This window comes from Garra rufa, chromosome 17, assembly GCF_049309525.1.
Source record: "Garra rufa chromosome 17, GarRuf1.0, whole genome shotgun sequence".
NCBI classification, from domain to species: domain Eukaryota; kingdom Metazoa; phylum Chordata; class Actinopteri; order Cypriniformes; family Cyprinidae; genus Garra; species Garra rufa.
Window position 1 is genome coordinate 2,393,937 of NC_133377.1, and position 20,699 is coordinate 2,414,635.

Below are 20,699 nucleotides of genomic sequence, written 5' to 3' on the forward strand. Positions count from 1 at the left end.
AAAAATAAATGACGACAAAAGATGCCAGATAATTCAAAATCTTTAAAAATAATACTAATAATATTTCTAATAAAATTATTTAAATGTATATAAAAATGCTATTATACAATTGAAAAAAAAAACAAAAAACATAATTGCTCCTGAACGACCGTCTGTTAAAAGTTCGTTAGGTTCATTTTGGGTGACCAGGACAGCACATCTAAATTATGGTCTGTGGTTAATATAAAGATAGGCATCGAGTCAGAGGAACAAAAGCGGAATGACAACCTTTGTACAGTATGATGTAAATATTAAAATGTAATTTTAGATACGGATATCTTATTTTGCGTTATCTAAACTTTCCCATCTCCTTGATGTGCGATGTGTCACTTCGGGCCAAATTCCGGATATTAGACGATCCTGAGGCATTCGATTTCATCCAATGAGCTTACGCTGTGGATAACCGGCGTGCCATTGGCCAATCAGATGGACGGCCTTATACTAGAAGGCGGGGCTTTGAGTCCATACTCAGCAAACGGAGGCGTTACCACTTCCTTTCTGAATGAGTTTGCGGACGCGAAGTGTGTAGTGGAGAGAAGTGTGTTTAGTTCGTTTACAACCTGTAACCATGGCCCCCAGCACGCAAGCGGATGATACCGTGTCCGGTGTGAGGAAAGGCATTCGAGCCATTCTGCTCGGCCCACCCGGTGCGGGGAAAGGCACGCAGGTGAGAGTTCATGCGAAGGGCCGCGTGGCTCTTTCTGATTAAACTGTCCGACAGCAGGGGGGTAGATAGTGCTGTGTTGTAAAGAGATAGTTAATTAAAAAAATGAACATTCTTTCTTCATGTTATTGTAAACCTGTATGGGTTTATTTTTGCTGGGAGTTGATGTAGACACAATGCTAAAATGTTAAATAACAATCTCGGTCACCATTCACTTTCATTATGTCTTTTTGCTATGCAGTGAAGGTGAATGGTGACTGAGGCTGTTATTTTTGTTTGTGTTCCACTTAAGAAACAAAGTCATACAGGTTTGGAATGACGTGAGGTTATACATTTTGTGTTTAATTATTCATTTAACTGTTCTAAACTCGCCTTGCTGTCTCTTTAACACCTGTGTACTGCTGCCCTGGGCTTTATCATATGCTTTCTGCCAGATTTTTTATTCAGTGCAAGTATCGAATGATTATTTAATATCCATGTCATTTAGATCAATTGAGCTGATGTGACAATTAACACACGTGACCATTGGGAAACTTGTAGATCTTTCTGTCCTGTTGGATGACCATGTAACTGAACAGGCCATAAAGAATAGGCATATCAGCTTACAGTTAGACCAGTCAGCTTGGTTTGCAATACTGCTTGCTGATATTAAGCAATATTTGCTCCACATTTGTAATGTCAGTAAAACAGTTCAAACTTGGCTTATGAATGTGGTTACGACAGAATATACCGATTGAGATTTATAGCTTTGTTCATACAAACACTAAGATTTTAAAAGAAGTCTCTTATGCTCACTGAGACTGCATTTATTTGCTCAAAAATACTGTGTGAATGGTACTATTATGAAATACCATATAACTTTGAATAGCTATTTCTATTTCAATATATTTTAGAATGTAATTTATTCCTGCAATGGAAAAGCTAAATTTTTAGCAGCCATTACTCCAGTTATAAGTGTTACATGATCCTTCAGAAATCATTCTATGCTGATTTGCTGCTTAAAAACATTTCTTATTATTTTCAATGTTAAAAACCACTGTGCTGCTTAATATGTTTGTATAGAAACTGATACATTTTTTTTTTTCAAAATTCTTTTATGAATACAAAGTTCAAAATACAGTGATTTTTATAGTAGTGTAAAAATTGTTCCGGGCACATTTCTTCATTCTTGCTGAAAAAACATAATTTTTTACTTTCTTTTTGAATGGTTGATTTATGTAGTTCAAGACAAATATTACCTAAAAGTTTAAGTTTATGGATTAATTATTCCTCTTTGACTTTCCTAACTGTTATTTTATGTAATGTCTCTGCTAATTTAAAATTCTATAATTTGTTTTATTTTGGCTCCACAGGCTCCTAAGCTTGCAGAGAAGTACTGTGTATGTCATTTAGCTACTGGGGACATGCTGAGGGCCATGGTGGCATCTGGCTCAGAGCTCGGTCAGCGTCTTAAGGAAACAATGGATGCCGGCAAACTGGTAAAATGAATAGATGTTCTAGTTTTTATATGGGCCATTCTATAGAATTGGTCCAAACTGCTGTCCCACAACCAAAAAACATATTTAAAAAGCATTTAAATATTCAAATTTTAGATGTTTACTAAGACCCTTCTATCATCTATTGAAACCCACAATAATATTTAAAATATTAGTAAGCGTAATATATATAAAATCATTATTTATTTGGTACTTTCAATTGGGAGGTGGCTGTCCTAAATCCTAACCCCATTTATTTCAGTAATTCAACTCAAATTGTGAAACTCGTGTATTAAATAAATTCAATTCACACAGTAGTTTAGAAGTTTCTTTGACAGTGGCCTTCAGCTCATCTGCATTTTTTGGACTCTTGTTTCTCATTTTCCTCTTGACAATACCCCATAGTTTCTCTATGGCGTTCAGGTCTGGTGAGTTTGCTGACCAATCAAGCACACCAACATGGTCATTTAACCAACTTTTGGTGCTATTGGCAGTGTGGGCAGGTGTTAAATTCTGGAAAATGAAATCGCCATCTTAAAAAGCTGGTCAACAGAAGGAAGCATGAAGTGCTCTAAAATTTCTTGGTAAACGAGTGCAGTGACTTTGGGTTTCAAAAAGTACAGTGGACCAACACCAGCAGATGACAATGCACCCCAAATCATCACAGACTGTGGAAACTTAACACTGGACTTCAAGCAACTTGGGCTATGAGCTTCTCCACCCTTCCTCCGGACTCTAGGACGTTGGTTTCCAAATGAAATACAAAACTTGCTCTCATCTAAAAAAAGAGGAATTTGGACCACTGGGCAACAGTCCATTTCTTCTTCTCATTAGCCCAGGTAAGACGCCTCTGACCTTATCTGTGGTTCAGCAGTGGCTTAACAAGAGGAATACGACAACTGTAGCCAAATTCCTTGACACGTCTGTGTGTGGCGGCTCTTGATGCCTTGACCCCAGTCTCAGTCCATTCCTTGTGAAGTTCACCCAAATTCTTTAATCGATTTTGCTTCACAAGCCTCTCAAGGCTGTGGTTCTCTCGGTTGGTTGTGCTTTTTTTTTCTTCCACACTTTTTCCTTTCACTCAACTTTCTGTTAACATGCTTGGATACAATACTCTGTGAACAGCCAGCTTATTTGGCAATGAATGTTTTTGGCTTATCCTCCTTGTGAAGGGTGTCAATGATTGTCTTCTGGACAACTGTCAGATCAGCAGTCTTCCCCATGATTGTGAAGCCTAGTGAACCAAACTGAGAGACCATTATGAAGACTCAGGAAACCTTTGCAGGTGTTTTAAGTTTATTTATTTATTTATTTATTTATTTTTTATTTTTTATTTATTTATTAAGTTGATTAGATGATTGGCATGCCACCATATTCTAAATTTTTGAGATATTGAATTGGTGGGTTTTTTATTAAATGTGAGCCAAATCATCACAATTAAAAGAACCAAAACCTTAACTACTTCAGTCTGTGTGCATTGAATTTATTTAATACACGAGTTTCACAATATGAGTTGAATTACTGAAATGAACTTTCCACGACATTCTAATTTACTGAGATGCACCTGTACATGGTGAGTAGATGGGTCCGTCCCATCATTTTGAGGTAAATATGTTCAAAAGTATGAAAAATCTGCGTGTAACTCTAAAGGAACACTCCACTTTTTTTGGAAATAGGCTCATTCTCCAACTCCCCCCGAGTTAATAAGTTGATTTTTACCATTTTGAAATCCATTCAGCCGTTCTCCTGTTCTGGCTATATCACTTTTAGCATAGCTTAGCATAGATCATTGAATCCTGTTAGACCAATAGCATCGCGTTCAAAAATGACCAACGAGTTTCCATATTTGTTGTATTTAAAACTGGACTCTTCTGTAGTTATATCGTGTACTAAGACCGGTGGAAATGCAAAGCTGCGAGTTTCTAGGCTGATAAGATTGGGAACTACACTCCCACTCCGGCGTAATAGTCAAGGAAGTTTGCTGCCGTAATATGGCCGAAGCAGGTGGAGTATTATCAGAAATGAGTTCCCAGCTAGTTTAGCATTTGCACATGTGCTGCGTGGTATTACTGCTCCTGCTTCGGCCATATTACGGCAGCAAACTTCCTTGACTATTACGCCAGGAATGGAAGTGTAGTTCCTAATCTTATCAGCCTAGAAACTCACAGCTTTGCATTTCCACCGGTCTTAGTACACGATATAACTACAGAAGAGTCAAGTTTTAAATAGGACAAATATCGAAACTCGTTTGTCATTTTTGAACACGATGCTATTGGTCTAATAGGATTCAATGATCTATGCTAAGCTATGCTAAAAGTGATATCGCCAGAACAGGAGAACGGCTGAATGGATTTCAAAACAGTAAAACTCAACTTAATAACTCGGGGGGAGTTGGAGAATGAGCCTATTTCCAAAAAAAGTGGAGTGTTCCTTTAAAGTAGGTCACTACCAAATACCTTTTTTCTGCAATTAAGCACACTTTTTTGAAAGTTATTAAAGTTAAGTGACAAAAAACTACAGAAAATGTGCAGTCACTACCAAAACATGGGATTTGTTAGTCAAGTATACTAAATTATCAACTAAGATGTTATGATAGTCTTTGGTTCGCTGTATATTCAAACTAATTAATTCATAACTTTGAAATCAGTATAATCAACTTTTTGCTTTTCACAAAAAAAAAAATGTTTCAAAATACAGTAGATCTCAAATTATGTTTTAAATATTGTTAGAGTAATTATTGACTTACCTCGGAAAACATTTGAATAAAATAGCAGAAAAATATATTTACAATGTAGATGTAAGCAAAATCTTAATCGGTCAGTTTAACCCTTCTAATAAATTGACTGTGTTTCAGCAGTGACAAATGTGGGGAGAGGACAAATATACCAAAACTTTCTGAAAATACAATATGAGAATTAACTGCACAATTACTAGAAATGTGTACCTTGAATATTATACAATTTGCATACATACAAATTTTTTGGAAAAGCAGAATGGCCCGTATTTGTTTTTTATTTGTTTCTCTCCCGAAGTCCTGAATCTTTCTGTCATCTTTCCTCCAGGTGAGTGATGAGATGGTGGTGGAGCTCATAGACAACAACCTGGACACGCCTCCATGCAAGAATGGATTTTTGCTGGACGGCTTCCCCCGCACCGTCAAGCAGGCAGAAATGGTGAGGACTACTTCAATCTGTAAACACCTGACCCTCCATGTGTGTTAGTGGTACATCTGTAATCTATAATAATAAAAAGAGCGCAGAACTCTTTGAAGTACTTGATTTCAAATAGACACCCAATTGTGATCACAAGAATGCATCTGTCAACCTGTCTCTCTTTTCCCCCTTATTTTTAGCTGGATGACCTTATGGAGAAGCGTAGTGAGAAACTGGACTCTGTGGTTGAATTCTCAGTTGATGACTCTCTGCTAGTGCGCAGGATCTGTGGGAGGTATGAAAATGGAGGGTCCTGTAAATTTAGAGCATTGTATAGCCCACCACCGCTAATGTTTTCTAATAGCTCAGTTTAATTAAATGAGTATAGAATTTCACACTCATTTCAGGAATGAGAAAAAAACATGTTTTTAAGGTAGGACATGGTAGCTGTCAAACACTTGTGTTTGTGTAATATTTAATGGAGGAGGTGGCAGGAAAATTTTCCTTGTGTGGGTTTTGATTGCATCTTAAAAAGGAAGTGTACCTCTTTACTTCCTTCCTCCTTTTAGTAAAGCATGACAATGACTCTTGTTTAAATCTAAATGTCAGTAATGGACAACTAGTAGATATGCAAGTTATTGATACACAAATTAATAACTTGAGTAAAAGTACAGATAATACAAATATAATAATATATTACTTCTGTAAAAGTATGTGTCCTCATTTTCAGTTTTAATTGAGTAAAAGTTAAAAAGAACGAAGTCGTAAGGAAATTGTTTTTTGAGGGAAACATTGCAGGATTTCTCTCCATATAATGGACTTCTATGGTGCCCCCGAGTTTAAACTTTTAAAATGCAGCTTCAAAGGGCTCTAAACGATCACAGCCGAGGAAGGAAGGGTCTTACCTAGCAAAACGATTGGTTATTTTCTAAAAAAAAAAAAAAATACAATTTATATGCTTGTCTTATCTAGCTCTGAGTGTACTCTGTGTAGAGATTTAAAAAGTATATAAATTTGTAAATGTTTTTAGAAAATAACTGATTGTTTCGCTAGATATGACCCTTCCTCCTCAGCTGGGATCGTGTAGAGCCATTTGAAGCTGCATTTAAACTGCATTTTGGAAGTTCAAACTCGGGGGCACCATAGAAGTCCATTATATGGAGAGAAATCCTCAACTGTTTTCCTCAAAAACATAATTTCTTTACGACTGAAGAAAGAAAGACATGAACATCTTGGATGACAAGTGGTGAGTACATTATCTACAAATTTTTGTTCTGAAAGTGAACTACTACTTTAATCTTAGTTAATGTTAATTTCAGCATTATTAAAAGCACAAGCTGTAAACTAACATGAACAAACAATGAATAACTGTATTTTTATTAACTAACGTTAACAAAGATTAATAAATAGTGTAATAAATGTATTGTTCATTGTTCATGTTAACTAATGGAACCTTATTGTAAAGTGTTACCATTTAATCTAGCCTGCAAACAAGTTAGTGCAGACATTTAATTTTTATTTATCTGCAACTAAGAACTTTTGTTACCAGAAGTTATTGTACGGTATAAAAACATTACTATACACTAAACACTAAAATATTAGTTTAAGATTATGAGATTTCCAGTATGCAAACATGTAAACTAACAGCATGTAGTGTTTTAAAAATGAGAGAGAGAAAAAAATACAATGTAGGTATAAACTAGTTTATACCTTTTCAAACTTCTACAGTAGGGAGAGGATGTGTGGGCATCATTAGCACCATTTTGCCTTAAAAAGCATATCCTGTACAAAAGGTGACAGTAATGCAGATATGTCCACATTCAAGCATTTTAATAGTTTGAAACCGCTTGCCATTTTACAGCTGATTTAGTTTACAAATATTGAACTGTCATGACCACAGTATGATTTTAATTTACAATAATCGATACTAAAAACTCAACCTCAGTAACTCACTTCATGCCATCAGTCAAGTGTACATTTAAATGGATAGTTCATCCAGTAATGAAAATTCTGTCAGCAGTTACTCATCCTCATGTCATACCAAACCCGTAAGACCTTTATTCATGTTCAGAACACAAATTAAGATATTTTTGATGAAGTCTGAGAGCTTTCTGACCCTGCATAGACAGCAATGCAACTGGCACATTCAAGGCCCAGAAAGGTAGTAAGGACATTGTTAAAATAGTCCATGTGACATCAGTAGTCCAACCGTAGTTATAAAGCTGCAAGAGTACTTTTTGCGTGCAAAGAAAACAAAAACACTTGTCCTCCGTGTCAATTTCTGTCAGTAGCTTCATGAAATTACAGTTGAACCACTGATGTCACATGAACTATTTTAACAGTGTCCTTACTACCTTTCTGGCCTTTTTGACCAAAACATGGAATCGATTTTAAAAAACCAACATCGCTATTGCCTCTTAGAGGGGGGTAGCATAATTATATGATCAGTTATAACAACGTTTTAATGAAGTGTAGTGGAGTAAAAAGTATGATTGTATGCTTTAAAAATGTAGTAAAGTAAAATTTCTCAAAATAAAAATACTCTGAAAAAGTGCAGATACCTGAAAAATGTATTTTAATGGATTAGTTCACTTCCAGAAAAAACATTTCCTGATCATTTACTCACCCCCATGTCATACAAGGTGTTTATGTCTTTCTTTCTTCAAAGGTTTTTGAGGAAACATTCCAGGATTTTTCTCCATATAGTGAACTTCAGTGGGGATTAATGGGTTGAAGGTCCAAATTGCAGTTTGAATGCAGCTTCAAATGGCTCTACACAATCCCAGCTGAGAAAGAAGGCAATTATCTAATGAAACATTTTCTAGAAAACAAAATAAAAATGGATTTACTTTTTAACCACAAAAGCTCATCTTGCACCAGTCCAATCTCACGCATTACGTATTCCTGTTTAGTGTTTACAAAGCAAACGTGCAAGGAAAGTCAAATGCCCTTTACAAAAAAAAGTAAAACCACAATGTCGGACAATTTTGAAACTAGGGGAGACGATGAGTTTTTCGCCCTACCTTAACTTTTTGAACAAAATGTTCAGATGAAGAGCTTACCATGCGTACATAATGCGTCAAGTCACCCATGCGCACCGCAGTTATTTTTTTTAGTTAATGACTGATCACTTCTCTAAATATGACCCTTATTCTGCATCGTGGATCATGTAGCGCCCTTTGACGCTGTATTGAAACTGCAATTTGGACCTTTAACATGTTGGTTCCCATTGAAATCCACTATATGGAGAAAAATCCTGAATGTTTTCCTCAAAAATCGTATTTTTTTTTTCGACTGAAGAAAGAAAGACATGTTCTTGGATGATATAGGGGTGAGTAAATTAGGACATTTTTATTCTGGAAGTTAAAAAAAAAACTTGTTGCTGTCCACCACTGATATATAATCCATTTCTTCTTCAGGCTCATCCACCAGCCCAGCGGCCGATCTTACCATGAAGAGTTCCACCCTCCCAAAGAGCCAATGAAAGATGATGTGAGAACCAAAAACTGTCTTATTCTTATTTAATATGACTGCTATGAGCATTACTGTAAAGGTTTGGTCTCATGCATATATTCACAGGTGACCGGAGAGCCTCTTATTCGCCGTAGTGATGACAACGAGACCACTCTGCGCTCTCGACTAGAGTCTTATCACAAGCAGACGGCCCCTCTAGTGCAGTACTACAGTGCCCGCGGCCTCCACACTGCTGTTGACGCTTCTCAGTCCCCAGACCTCGTCTTTGCCTCCATCCTTGCTGCCTTCTCTGCTGCTACCTGTAAAGATCTCGTTTATTTTGTCTGAATCATCTCTACATCCACTCTTTCCTTGTACGCAATATAAACCCTATATGATTCCTTTTATGTTTGGTGTCTGTCTTTGTGAGTTTGTTTGTTTGTCTCTAGACATGGTATTGATTCATCTGCTGCCTATTGTACAATGGGTAACGGAGCTCTTTTGACAAAAAAAAAAAAAAATGCTGAATGTAGAATCCAAGCTAATTTGGATGTCTTAATGACTAATTGATTTGGTCATAAGCACTCATATAACGCAAGCTCTAACCAGACACCTGTAAAAAGGTATGGTTATGTCATTTGCACTATGAATGTTACAATTTTTTAAGACTTGATCTAAATCTTGTAGTACTGCATGATATCCAGTAGAGGTCATGTGAATGCTTGGTTTAATTGCTGAATGAAAAAATTTATAAATTGCTTTTATAGCTAATATTTATTAATTCGTGTCCTGAGCTTAGTCATTAATTTACTTGTGGACTTTTTTTTTTTCTTTTTTTCTGCAGCTGTATGAAATCCAGTTTCTCCCATCCAGGTTGATCCAGATGTGAAAATAATGGATGGGGGAAAGGGGGGAGCTGGAAGTGTCTCAGATGTTTATTTTGATCATTCCATTTAGTGAATGTGTTTTGTAATGAACACAGATTTAACTGAATCCCAGTTGATTACCTCTAATAAACATGGGTGACTGTTTTCTACTACCTTACATGACGAGGTTGTTTTCTTTTTGATTTCGTATTACTGTCCCAGTGCTGGATTTGACTTACTTTTCTTAATTTGGTGTTACTTTGAAAATGCTTTGAGAAGCTTTAAGACAAAAATACAGTGATATTTGAGGGGGGAAAAAGAAAAAAGGGGAAGTGACTTCTTAGCACATCAGCTAAACAGTGTGTGACGTGTATTACAGGGTTTCCCTGGTCATAAACAACTTAGACTTATCAGGGGATTTTGAAATTGGTTTTTCCAAACCTAGAAAGGCATGGAAATTTCTATAAACATTTAATTTCTAGTTTCTTTTTTTATTTTCTAGTCTATAAACATCTAATTTCTAGGTCTCAATATTGCTTACTAGTGTGAGTTGTTCATTTGATTTTTTTTCTTCTTAAATACTGGCTCACACTGCTTTGTATGATTTGGTGAAATGTTCTGAATCAAAAACCATAAACATTTTTAAAAATCTTTATACTGTAATCACAGACAACTACAAAAGTCATAGAAAATATTTTGATCAAAACTGTGGGAACCCTAGAATTAAAACTATTTCAAGAATATACCCTTTCCTTTTTTTATATAGACTATTAGTCAAAAGATAAAAATAAATGCTCACAAAGCCTGCATTTATTTGATCCAAAGTACAGCAAAAAATATTTTTACTATTTAAGTAACTATTTTCTATTTGAATAGGCCTACATTTTAAAATATAATTTATTCCTGTGATTTCAAAGCTGATTTTTTTTTTAGCATTATTACTCCAGTCTCATTAATCTTCAGAAATCATTCTAATATTCATTCTAATAATCATTCTAAGAGTTGCTGCTCAAAAAAACATTTCTTATTATTATTATATTGAAAACAGCTGAGTTGATTTTTTTTTTCCAGGTTTTTTTGACGAATAGTAAGTTCAGAAGAACAGCATTTATCTGAAATTAAAATCTTTTGTAACATTATAAATGCTGATCTTTGAATCTTTCTATTCATCAAAGAATCCTGAAAAGATGTACTCAACTGTTTTAGATATTGATAATAATAATAAATGTTTCTTGAACATTCAGCTTTGATCACAGGAATAAATTACATTTTATAATATATATTTAGTAGAAAACAGATATTTTAAATAGTAAAAATATTTCAAAATTTAACTGGTTTTGCTATATTTTATTAAATAACTGCAGGCTTAGTGAGCAGAAAAGACTTCTTCAAAAAAAAACAAAAAAACATAAATCTTACTGTTCAGAAACGTTTGACTGGTAGTGTATGTTGTTTGAATTAGACTTTGAAATGTTTTAAATCGGTGGTTCAAAACGTTTTTGACCCTAAGGCCCTTTTTGTTCAAAATAATATTTAAAGGCCTTCCTGTCCAGTATGTGTAGTTGTAATAATAATAAACTTATTAAAAGTCAGTTTAATGTTTTACATCTTCAGTGTTTTAGTGTTCCGTGTTTGTCACTGAACTGTAGTATAATATACACAGAATGTTCTGAATATACATTCGAACGACGTGTCCTATTAAACAGAACTTCAGTTCCTGGCAATGGGACGCGAGTTCATTTCCGTTTCGAGGTGACGTCAGTGGGCGGTGTTTCCGACTCGAGAACGAGTGGCGTCACACGCAGGGGCTTTCCTCGGTGACGTGAATGGAAAAGAGAATCAAGCTGCGGACGGACATAATCTGAGCAATATCGCGTACAGGGCAGTAAAAAAAAGGGCTGACACCTTCCCCTCGGACTGGTTCTCGGGGAATGTAGTAGCGGATAGCTCTAGGGTGAGATTTACAGAACAGTTGGTTGAATGTACACGGTGTACAATAGCACCGAAGCTCACTGCGTTCCGCCCTATTCTGCTTCACTTGCTTTCAGTACTATCAGATCCATCTGTACGGTAAGTACCCAACAGAACTGTCGTCATGGTTACGCTTTCTGTGATATTAAAATACAATGATATTGTCAAAATGTTTTCATGTTATTGTGTGATAGTACACATCCCAGTTGTGTGACAGGCCACTTTTTGTGTTACTGTAGTGTAGACCGTTCTTTGAGCGAAGTAACGTTCTTTGAGGGCGGTAAATTAACTAGCTATTTCGTCTACATTGCTAGTTAAGCTTAGTTTTATTAGTTATGCTTAAACTAGTCAGACTAAGCTAGTATTTAACAGTTTAGGCTGTGTGTGTGTGTGTGTGTGTGTGTGTGTGTGTGTGTGTGTGTGTGTGTGTGTGTGTGTGTGTGTGTCTGTCTGTCTGTCTGTCTATAATATATTTAAATAAAGCAATTTAAGGACAACGTTTAGTGTGTGTGAGTGTCTATCTATCTATCTATCTATCTATCTATCTATCTATCTATCTATCTATCTATCTATCTATATGTCTATCTATATGTCTAGCTGTCTGTCTATTTTAATATATTTAACTAATTTTAACGATTTAGGGATGTTTAGTGTGTGTGTGTCTATCTGTCTATCTATCTATCTGTCTGTCATTTATAATATATAGGGATATTTAGGGACGTTTAGTGTGTGTCTATCTATCTATCTATATGTCTATCTGTCTGTCTGTTATAATATATAGGGATATTTAGGGATGTTTAGTATCTATCTATCTATCTATCTATCTATCTATCTATCTATCTATCTATCTATCTATCTATGTTTTAGTAGTTACATTTGAACTAGGCAGGGCACAAAAAGCTAATATTCAAATAAAATGATTTTTTAAATTTCCTCAGCAGCTTTAAACGGCTCTAAACCTCTTGCATGTGTGCATAATATGTCTGTTTTTGTGAATTGAGATTTTTTTTCCCTTCCTGGACTGCTTTGTTGACTTTGGCCAAGAACTGGCCTGCCTTTGTGGTGTTGCTTCCTCAATAACACCTTTCTAAGTATAGTTTATACTGGTTAGTCATGAACTTCACATTATTTCATGAATTCATTGTAACTGTACATGTGTTTGAAGTTTTGGCAACACTTCTAATGTAAGCAAGGAATGCACAGAATGACTTTGGTTTCATTTCTTCTTTTGTGTCACCAGGCATACGGTTAATTCCAGTCTTTCTTGTGTTGTTTTTGTGAATTTTTGGGTTATCCAATTTACCGTAAACCAACATGTGACTGTTAAGAACTGATAAAATCGAGATCTTCGGTTTCACAGGAACCCGTGGCTGTTTTTCTTTTGTACCAGCCTCGTTCGCAATAGTATGTGAGAGTGAGAATGTGGCATACTGGTGTTAGTCATGTTTTGTCTTGAGAATTGTTAGTCAGTCTTTGTACAGCGCATGAGACGTGATCTGAGATTTTGACTTGAGTGAGGAGGATACAATAAGGATGAGCTTAGATGGAGAACAGACAGCCTGGTTCTTAGCAAGAATGGGGCATGGATCAATACAACCACCTGCTCTTCACAGACATTCACACAGACTCACAGCTTAAAGAGATTTCTTTAAGTATCACAACTCATCTAATGGGTTAATTAGACTGTCTGCCAATACTTCCTGCCCTCCCCATAAGAATGGAGAGGTTGAACTGCATACGTGTGATCAAAACTTGATAAAATACTGGCAGTTTTTAAAGTCTAACCATATTTTCTGTATATGGATTAATTTAAACCATTCAGTCACTCTTTCTTACCTTTTTATAATCTGAAGAACCTTCTTCGCCACAAAGAACCTTTTGTGAAACAGAAAGGTTCTTCAGATGTTAAAGGTTCTTTATGGAACCATTTAGACATAAAAGGTTCTTCTATGGCAACGTGAAGCACCTTTATTTTTAAGAGTGCACACTCCAAAAAATCTGTCATAATTACATTATCTTATTTCCAAATTAATATTTATATACTATATATATATATTATAGTATTTGTTAATATTTTAAATTAGCTTTTGTCTTGTTTTTTTTTTACATTTTCACTTCTAGTTTAAGTTTTAGTAAATTTAGTGTTTTTGACAACATAGGCTCATTGGCAATACTAGTCTGTATATCAATTTCTGCAAAACTGGAAAAACATACCTATATGTATGAATCACTGCAGTTTCCAATTGAAATAAACAATAGAGGCAGTAAAACTCTGACAACATTTATTCCTTTTCACACAAAGTATGCTTTACAGGTATAGAGTTTGATTAATAAAGCCTAGCATAGCAATACATGCCTGTACTCACATAATAAAATTGTACTGAACGTGTGTTTTAGTGCCTGGACATTTCACTTTGAATCTGCCACAAACATGCAGTAAGGTACAGAATTACGGTGTTGCAGAAATGTATGTAGAGGCACTTATTTCTAATGAGCCTGGGTTGGTTTTTGAGGTGTAATTTTTATTTAGTTTTTGTTTTTAATTAGTTTTAATTTATTTTTATTCCAGTTTGTAGGTTTAGTCATTTTAGTGCTTCAACTTCAACTTATTTTAGTGAGTTTTTCATCTAATATTTTTAAAGTTTATATTATTTCAGCTTTTTTTCAAATAAAATTATTTGTTAATAGCAATTTTAATAGTATTTTTATATTTAGTTACCAGTAATAACACTGTTCAGGAGAAAGATTCTTTCTCCTGTGGGACGAAAAGGAGATGTTTTGAAGAATGTGCTGGTCAGTATTTTTAATGTAGTGGTGTCTGATTTGTGAATCTTTCTTTTGAATCAGAACTAACTGATGTGATTCTTAGATTATCACTGAATAATGACTAAAAGTAGAAGTTTCCTGGTAATTTACTCACCCCTTATGGTCAGTCAAAAAGAAAGGTTTTTGGGGAAAACCTTCCAGGATTTTTCTCCATATAGTGGACTTCAATGGTGGCCAATATTTTGAAGGCCCAAACTGTAATTTCAATGCAGCTTCAAAGAGCTCTACACGATCCTAGCCAAAGAATAAGGGCCTCATCTAGCGAAACAATCAGTAATTTCTAAGAAAAATACAAATGTATATACTTTTTAACCACAAATGCTCATCTTGCACTAGCTTGACGTCATGTAATCAGACACACATGACGCAGGCGGAAGTACCAACCTTTGCAAATGTACAAAGGAAGTCAAACACCCTTTACAAAAAAAGATAAAACATGATGTTGGACAATTTTGAAGTTGGAGGAGAACGCTACCTTTTTGAACCGAAGTACACAGATGAAGAACTAACCACGCGTTTATGCGTCACAAGACAAGTATTTGTGGTCAAAAAGTATATACATTTTTATTTTTGTAAGAAAATGACCAATCGTTTTACTAGATAAGACCCATATTCCTCGGCTGGGATCATGTAGAGCTCTTTGAAGCTGCATTGACTGCAATTTGGACCTTCAATCCATTGATCCCCACTGAAGTCCACTATATGGAGAAAAATCATGGAAGGTTTTCCTCAAAAACCCATTTTCAACTGAAGAAGGAAAGACTTGAACATCTTGGATGACATGGGTTTGAGTAAATTATCAGTAAAACTAGTCCTTTAAGTCTGATCTGAGAAAATACTTTTGTTTTTTGTTCCAAAAAAGAAAGAAAATCAAAAAGGTTTGGAACATGAGGTTGAGTAAATGATAACAGTTTTGTTTTTGTGGGTGAAGTTAATTCTGTTAATTGAAATCAACAGCGCTCTACTTGTGTAACATGATAAAGATGTAGATGGAAAACAAGACAGCAGGACACATGCAGGCTTTGCTGAGAACAATAAGCCTCAGTGGAGCTTCAGATGTGACTCAAATGGTTATGTAATGGCTAGGGATCCAGTAGCCCACCTGTACACCAACTGGTACATGTGACTGGTGTGAGTTAGAGACAGACTGAGCCTTGGTCTGGGACTGCAGGATGATTCGAAAGTGCAGAGGTGCGGTTTTAGGGTCTGTCGCGGGCGGAAGTGCAGAGACGTGTCAGTCTCGCTCTGTCTTATCTCTCACGGTAATGTGTTTGTCAAGACGGGTTGTGCAGTAAAACGCTGGCGGGAGGCCAAACTCAGCGCAGTTATTTTCTGTAATTTCCTTCTCTCATGCTCTGTCAGTTGTTGAATTATATTTAGCTTATTATTCAGCATTTCTGTAAATTGTGTCCTCGTTCCAGGCTGTGTTCTCGAGAGTTTGCAAACCTATGCGATTTGTAGCCTGCATGGTTCATTTGGGGTTTCAGTTAATAATTCATCTTTTGAATGCCTCTGTGACATGTTGACAAATGGGCTGGAAAAAGCACAATTCATTCTGAAACAAAACTTTACAGTAAGAGATTATGAAACTAATATTCCTGTTCCGTGTAAGGGATCTCGTTTACAGTAAGTGTCTGTAGTAAGGATCTGCTTTCATTATGACTTCATCCGCAGTTGCTTCCTGTTTTCAGTAAGAAAATATGCAAAAAAAAGTTCAAACTAATATTACATACAAAAATATATAAAATGCTGTGGTACATTTCCCAGTATTACCTGCTAAATGCAATAATTAATAAATAATAAAATGTGTTAGAATGTGTTCTCACACCTATGAACCACAAAACAAAACAAAACAAAAAATCCCATAGCGATATAGAATTTCCCTTTTCTCTATGATTCGTCATCTGTTTGATGTTTTCTCTCTTGTTTGTGTTTTAATCTAGTCTGCATCTACAGTCAAACCAAAAATTATTTAGACACCAGATATAATTTTCAATATTTTTTACTGGTGGGTGCAGGACACTATACACTCTTAAAGTTCTTCAAATGATTTCTGGCAGGGTGTATGGTTCCATGAAGAACCTTTAATATCCAAAGAACCTTTCCACAAAAGGTTCTTTGTAGCACATAAAGGTTCTTTAGACCATACAATTCTTCACGCTCAACATGTTGTAAATATTTTTTCCGGAAAGTGAGATCAAGTGAGCTAAACTCATTCCATACTCATTTTCCAGACTCAAATGAGCACAAATAGTGCAAAATTAAGAATTAATTTTGAGTTAGCTATTTAAATAGTGTTGAAATGTTTATTAATAATGAACTGTACTTTAGATAATTCTTTTTATGTCTATTATATCTATTATTATCCTGCTTAGTGCATTTATGAAAGTGAGGATAGCAAAATAAAGTAAACTGTATGAAGAATATTTTGGGTATAATATGTCACAGTGGACTACCAGTAAAATTGATAAAAAATATAATCTGACACTTTGACCTGACCATATTTTGTTACATGGCTTTCTATCGAAGTTATCTGACATTATCAAGATGAATTTGTTCTCACACAGTTTAACAGTTTAACTCTTGTTCTAGATCTTGTCATATTTTATTACCACTTTCTAAACTATTGCCAATTACAGGAGTAGTTCACTTTTAGAACAAAAATTTACAGATAATGTACTCACCCCGTTGTCATCCAGGATGTTCGTGTCTTTCTTTCTTCAGTCGTAAGGAAATTGTTTTTTTGAGGAAAACATTTCGGGACTTCTTTCCATATAATGGACTTCAATGGTGCCCCCGAGTTTGAACTTCCAAAATGCAGCTTCAAAGGGCTCTAAACCGAGGAAAGAAAGGTCTTATCTACCAAAACGATTGGTTATTTTCTAAAAAAAAAAATTACAATTTGTATACTTTTTAACCTCAAATGCTCATCTTGTCTAGCTCTGTGTGTACTCTGTTCAGAGATTAAAAAGTATATAAATTGTAAATGTTTTTAGAAAATAACCGATCGTTTCGCTAGATAAGACCCTTCTTCCTCGGCTGGGATCATTTAGAGCCCTTTGACGCTGCATTTAAACTGCATTTTGGAAGTTCAAACTCAGGGCACCATAGAAGTCCATTATATGGAGAGAAATCCTCAACTGTTTTCCTCAAAAACATAATTTCTTTACGACTGAAGAAAGAAAGACATGAACATCCTGGATGACAAGGAGGTGAGTACATTATCTGTAAATTTTTGTTCTGAAAGTGAACAACTCCTTTAACTGTGATATCTCTGTGTGGTATAACTGTGTTTATCTCTGGGTTCTTGTCATATTTTATTACCGTTTTCTAAACTATAGCGAATAAACTGTGATAATGTGAGGTGATAATTTTGAAGGTGTCTGAATATATTTTGGTTTGACTGTAGTCACAAACTCTGTGAGAACTAAACCAAACTTACGCTAACAAAGATCCATCCCTCATCAAACAGTGCCTGGGAACTTATGCTATGGATTGTTCCAACTCCTTTTAAAGTTTTTAAATAAACTCGTTCCTAAATGGAAAAAAGCCAAGCTCCTAATTTTCAGCTGCAGCAGTGTAAGCAGAAAACAGCTTCTTGTGAATCGACACGTCATTCACGGCTGATAAATAATAGAGCAACTTCTGTTGTGCAACAAATGCAGCCACGCCCATCACACACACACACACACACACACACACACACAGAGTCTTCTGCTTTGTAAACTTGCACTCCGGTGCCGAGATGTGACACAGATTTTCCAGAAACAGCTTTTGTTGTGCACCCGCTAGCATCCCTCACACACACTAAACCTCATAGAGCACAGATGGTAATTATGTGTCATTGGTTGCATTAGCAGAGGCTGCTGAGGTGGAATGGAGGGCTATTACCATCTCAGCCCTAAGTTATATATATATATAGAGAGAGAGAGATTGCTATGATTCAACACCACATTTTTAATCTGCCTGTTTAGAATAGAGAGACCTGTCGAGAGTGTACAGAGCACGTAGCGCTGGATGATTGTTGCATCCTCCTGTCATAATGGGTCAAGACATCAGGACACAGTGGCTGTGAGCAATGCGAAAGCACTCTGGAAAAGTGGGTCATACTGACTGCTGTCACTGCATACCTTGCAGATCCATGAGTGCAAGCAGAAAACAGGCTGCTTTAGTTTACAAGGGTTTATGATGTGACTCTCTTGGTCAAATACATACTAACTAGCCATTTATTTGGCTATAACATGTTTTTTAAAACATGTACCATGTTAATACTGTGTTTGGACATACTATATAATAGTAACAATACCCTATCATAATGAGATTTCAGCTTCCATCCTCGTAATTACAACTTGTACTGAATTTTCTAAAAGCTCAATTCAAACGAATTGAACCACCTGGCAATGCAACATCATACAGAAAGACTCAAAATGGTAGATAAGGATCACCCAAAAATGAAAATTCTGTTATTAATTACTCACCCTCATTTTGTCCAAAGCTGTAAGATCTTCGTTTATCTTTGAAACATAAATTAAGATATTTTTGATGAAATCCGAGAGCTTAAATTATTTTTTTGATAATCAATTAAGCTAACAGTTATTAAAATGATTGATCGACTAACCATTGATTATTTCACTGATGAAGCAAGCTTTGATCTATTCTATGCAAACCGAACTATCACTTTAATGAAAGTAATTAAAGTGATAATAAAAAGAATTTTATTTTTAGCTAGCTCCACACTGGAGAGCTGCTTTATAAATACTTGCTTTTCATACTTTAGTTGAACTAATTATTATTGCCTTATTGCTATAATATACGTATTTTAAGTCCTTTTTTAAGGGTTAGTTCACCCCAAAATTAAAAATTGCCTATTATTTACTCACCCTTTAGGCATTCTTGGTGTATATGACTTCCTTCTTTCAAACGAATGCAGTCAGGGTTATATAAAAAAATTATCCTGGCACTTCCAAGCTTTAGAATGGCATAGGCGGGTGTTTCTCTTCATCATTCCAAAACAAGTCCAATAAAGGTCATCAATCCATAATAAAAAGTGTCTCACATGGCTCCAGGGAGTAAATAAAGGCCTCCCGTAGCGAATCAATGCATTTTTGTAAAAAAAAAAAATCTTTTTAAAACGTTATATTTAAACTCTGCTTTTATGCGGAGTTTCGCATTTATTATAGGAGCAAAGAAAGCAAAGTTTTTCTAAAACCCATCTTCTCTTGATTTATATTAAAATCATCCGACATTTTTCTTTACCTCATTTTGAACTTCTAATTCGTGACCGGCACTGTGTTTACCTTCACGGTGCATTCGTGTTCGTCACTTCTGAAAGCGTGAATGGTCTCTTTCCTCTGTTTAAGGGTGTGTATGGGCGTGCATGCGCGGGAGGGGTGCGATTTTCGAATAATAATCGAATAATACCCTGCGATTATTGAATAGTATTTTTGCTTAAAATGCCCATCCCTATTTGTTGGACTTGTTTTGGACTGATGAAGAGAAACACCCACCTATGCCATTCTAAAGATGGAATTGCCAGGATAATTTTTAATATAACTCTGATTGGATTTGTCTGAAAGAAGGATGTCACATACACTTAGGATGGGCTAACTTTCATTTTTCAGGCTATTGTTTGCTTAGGTCTATTTTTATTACCACAAAAATATATATTTATAGTTATCTGATGTCTGAAAAATATTTGTAGACAATTTTTTACTGTCGATAATGTCGACAAATCGTTTCAGACCTGTTTCTGACCCTGCATAGACAGCAACAAAACTACCACGTTCAAGGCCCAGAAAGCTAGTAAGGACATTGTTAAAATACTCCATGTGACATCTGTGTGACGTCAGGTACTATCATGAACTCACTTTGAAGACTGACTCAAAAGAGAAGAAATTGTTAAATAAAGTTATTTTTCTTTTCTTTGCGCACAAAAAGTGTTCTCGAGCCTCATATTTGAACTTCTGATGTCACATGGACTATTTTGACAATGTCCTTTCTACCTTTCTGGGCCGTGTCAGTTGCATTGCCATCTATGCAGGATCAGAAAGCTCTTGGATTTCATCAAAAATATCCTAATTCATGTTCAAAAAATTAACAAAGGTACGACATGAGGGTGAGTAATCAATGACAGAATTTTAATTTTTTTCATCAACTATCCCTTTAAATGCCATTGACCCACTAACAAACTTAGCAAACCACTATGTTTTCATAAGAAAGTGCACTGACAGCTTTACACTAGCTTGGTGGTCTC

The 20,699-nt window shown here is 35.5% G+C and overlaps 2 protein-coding genes across 4 annotated transcripts in view; both read left to right on the forward strand.

The window, feature by feature from the left end:
* Positions 1-551: 551 nt before the first annotated feature.
* On the forward strand, positions 552-9,827 carry ak2 (adenylate kinase 2). Of its 3 annotated transcripts, none has more exons than XM_073821764.1 (7): positions 552-706; positions 2,056-2,181; positions 5,241-5,351; positions 5,531-5,625; positions 8,750-8,822; positions 8,910-9,157; positions 9,628-9,827. In XM_073821764.1, the coding sequence occupies exons 1-6, from the start codon at positions 608-610 to the stop codon at positions 9,129-9,131; spliced, it is 726 nt and encodes a 241-aa protein (XP_073677865.1). In that variant the 5' UTR covers positions 552-607; the 3' UTR covers positions 9,132-9,157; positions 9,628-9,827. The 3 variants fall into 3 exon arrangements, with proteins under 3 accessions (XP_073677865.1, XP_073677866.1, XP_073677864.1); XM_073821765.1 differs by having other exon boundaries at positions 8,910-9,105; XM_073821763.1 differs by lacking the exon at positions 9,628-9,827 and having other exon boundaries at positions 8,910-9,190.
* A 1,661-nt stretch (positions 9,828-11,488) lies between these two features.
* The window catches only part of rnf19b (ring finger protein 19B), a 28,128-nt gene continuing 18,917 nt past the window's right edge, over positions 11,489-20,699 (forward strand). Inside the window, exon 1 of the mRNA XM_073821664.1 lies at positions 11,489-11,719. The gene's annotated coding sequence lies outside the window, so the exon portion shown is untranslated. The remainder of the gene's footprint in view (positions 11,720-20,699) is intronic.

Coding starts and splice junctions, on each gene's coding strand:
- ak2 (XM_073821764.1), top strand. CDS start 608: ATGGCCCCCAGCACGCAAGCGGATGATACCGTGTCCGGTGTGAGGAAA. Junction 2,182..5,240: donor CAATGGATGCCGGCAAACTG/GTAAAATGAATA, acceptor TCTTTCCTCCAG/GTGAGTGATGAGATGGTGGT. Junction 8,823..8,909: donor AAGAGCCAATGAAAGATGAT/GTGAGAACCAAA, acceptor ATATATTCACAG/GTGACCGGAGAGCCTCTTAT.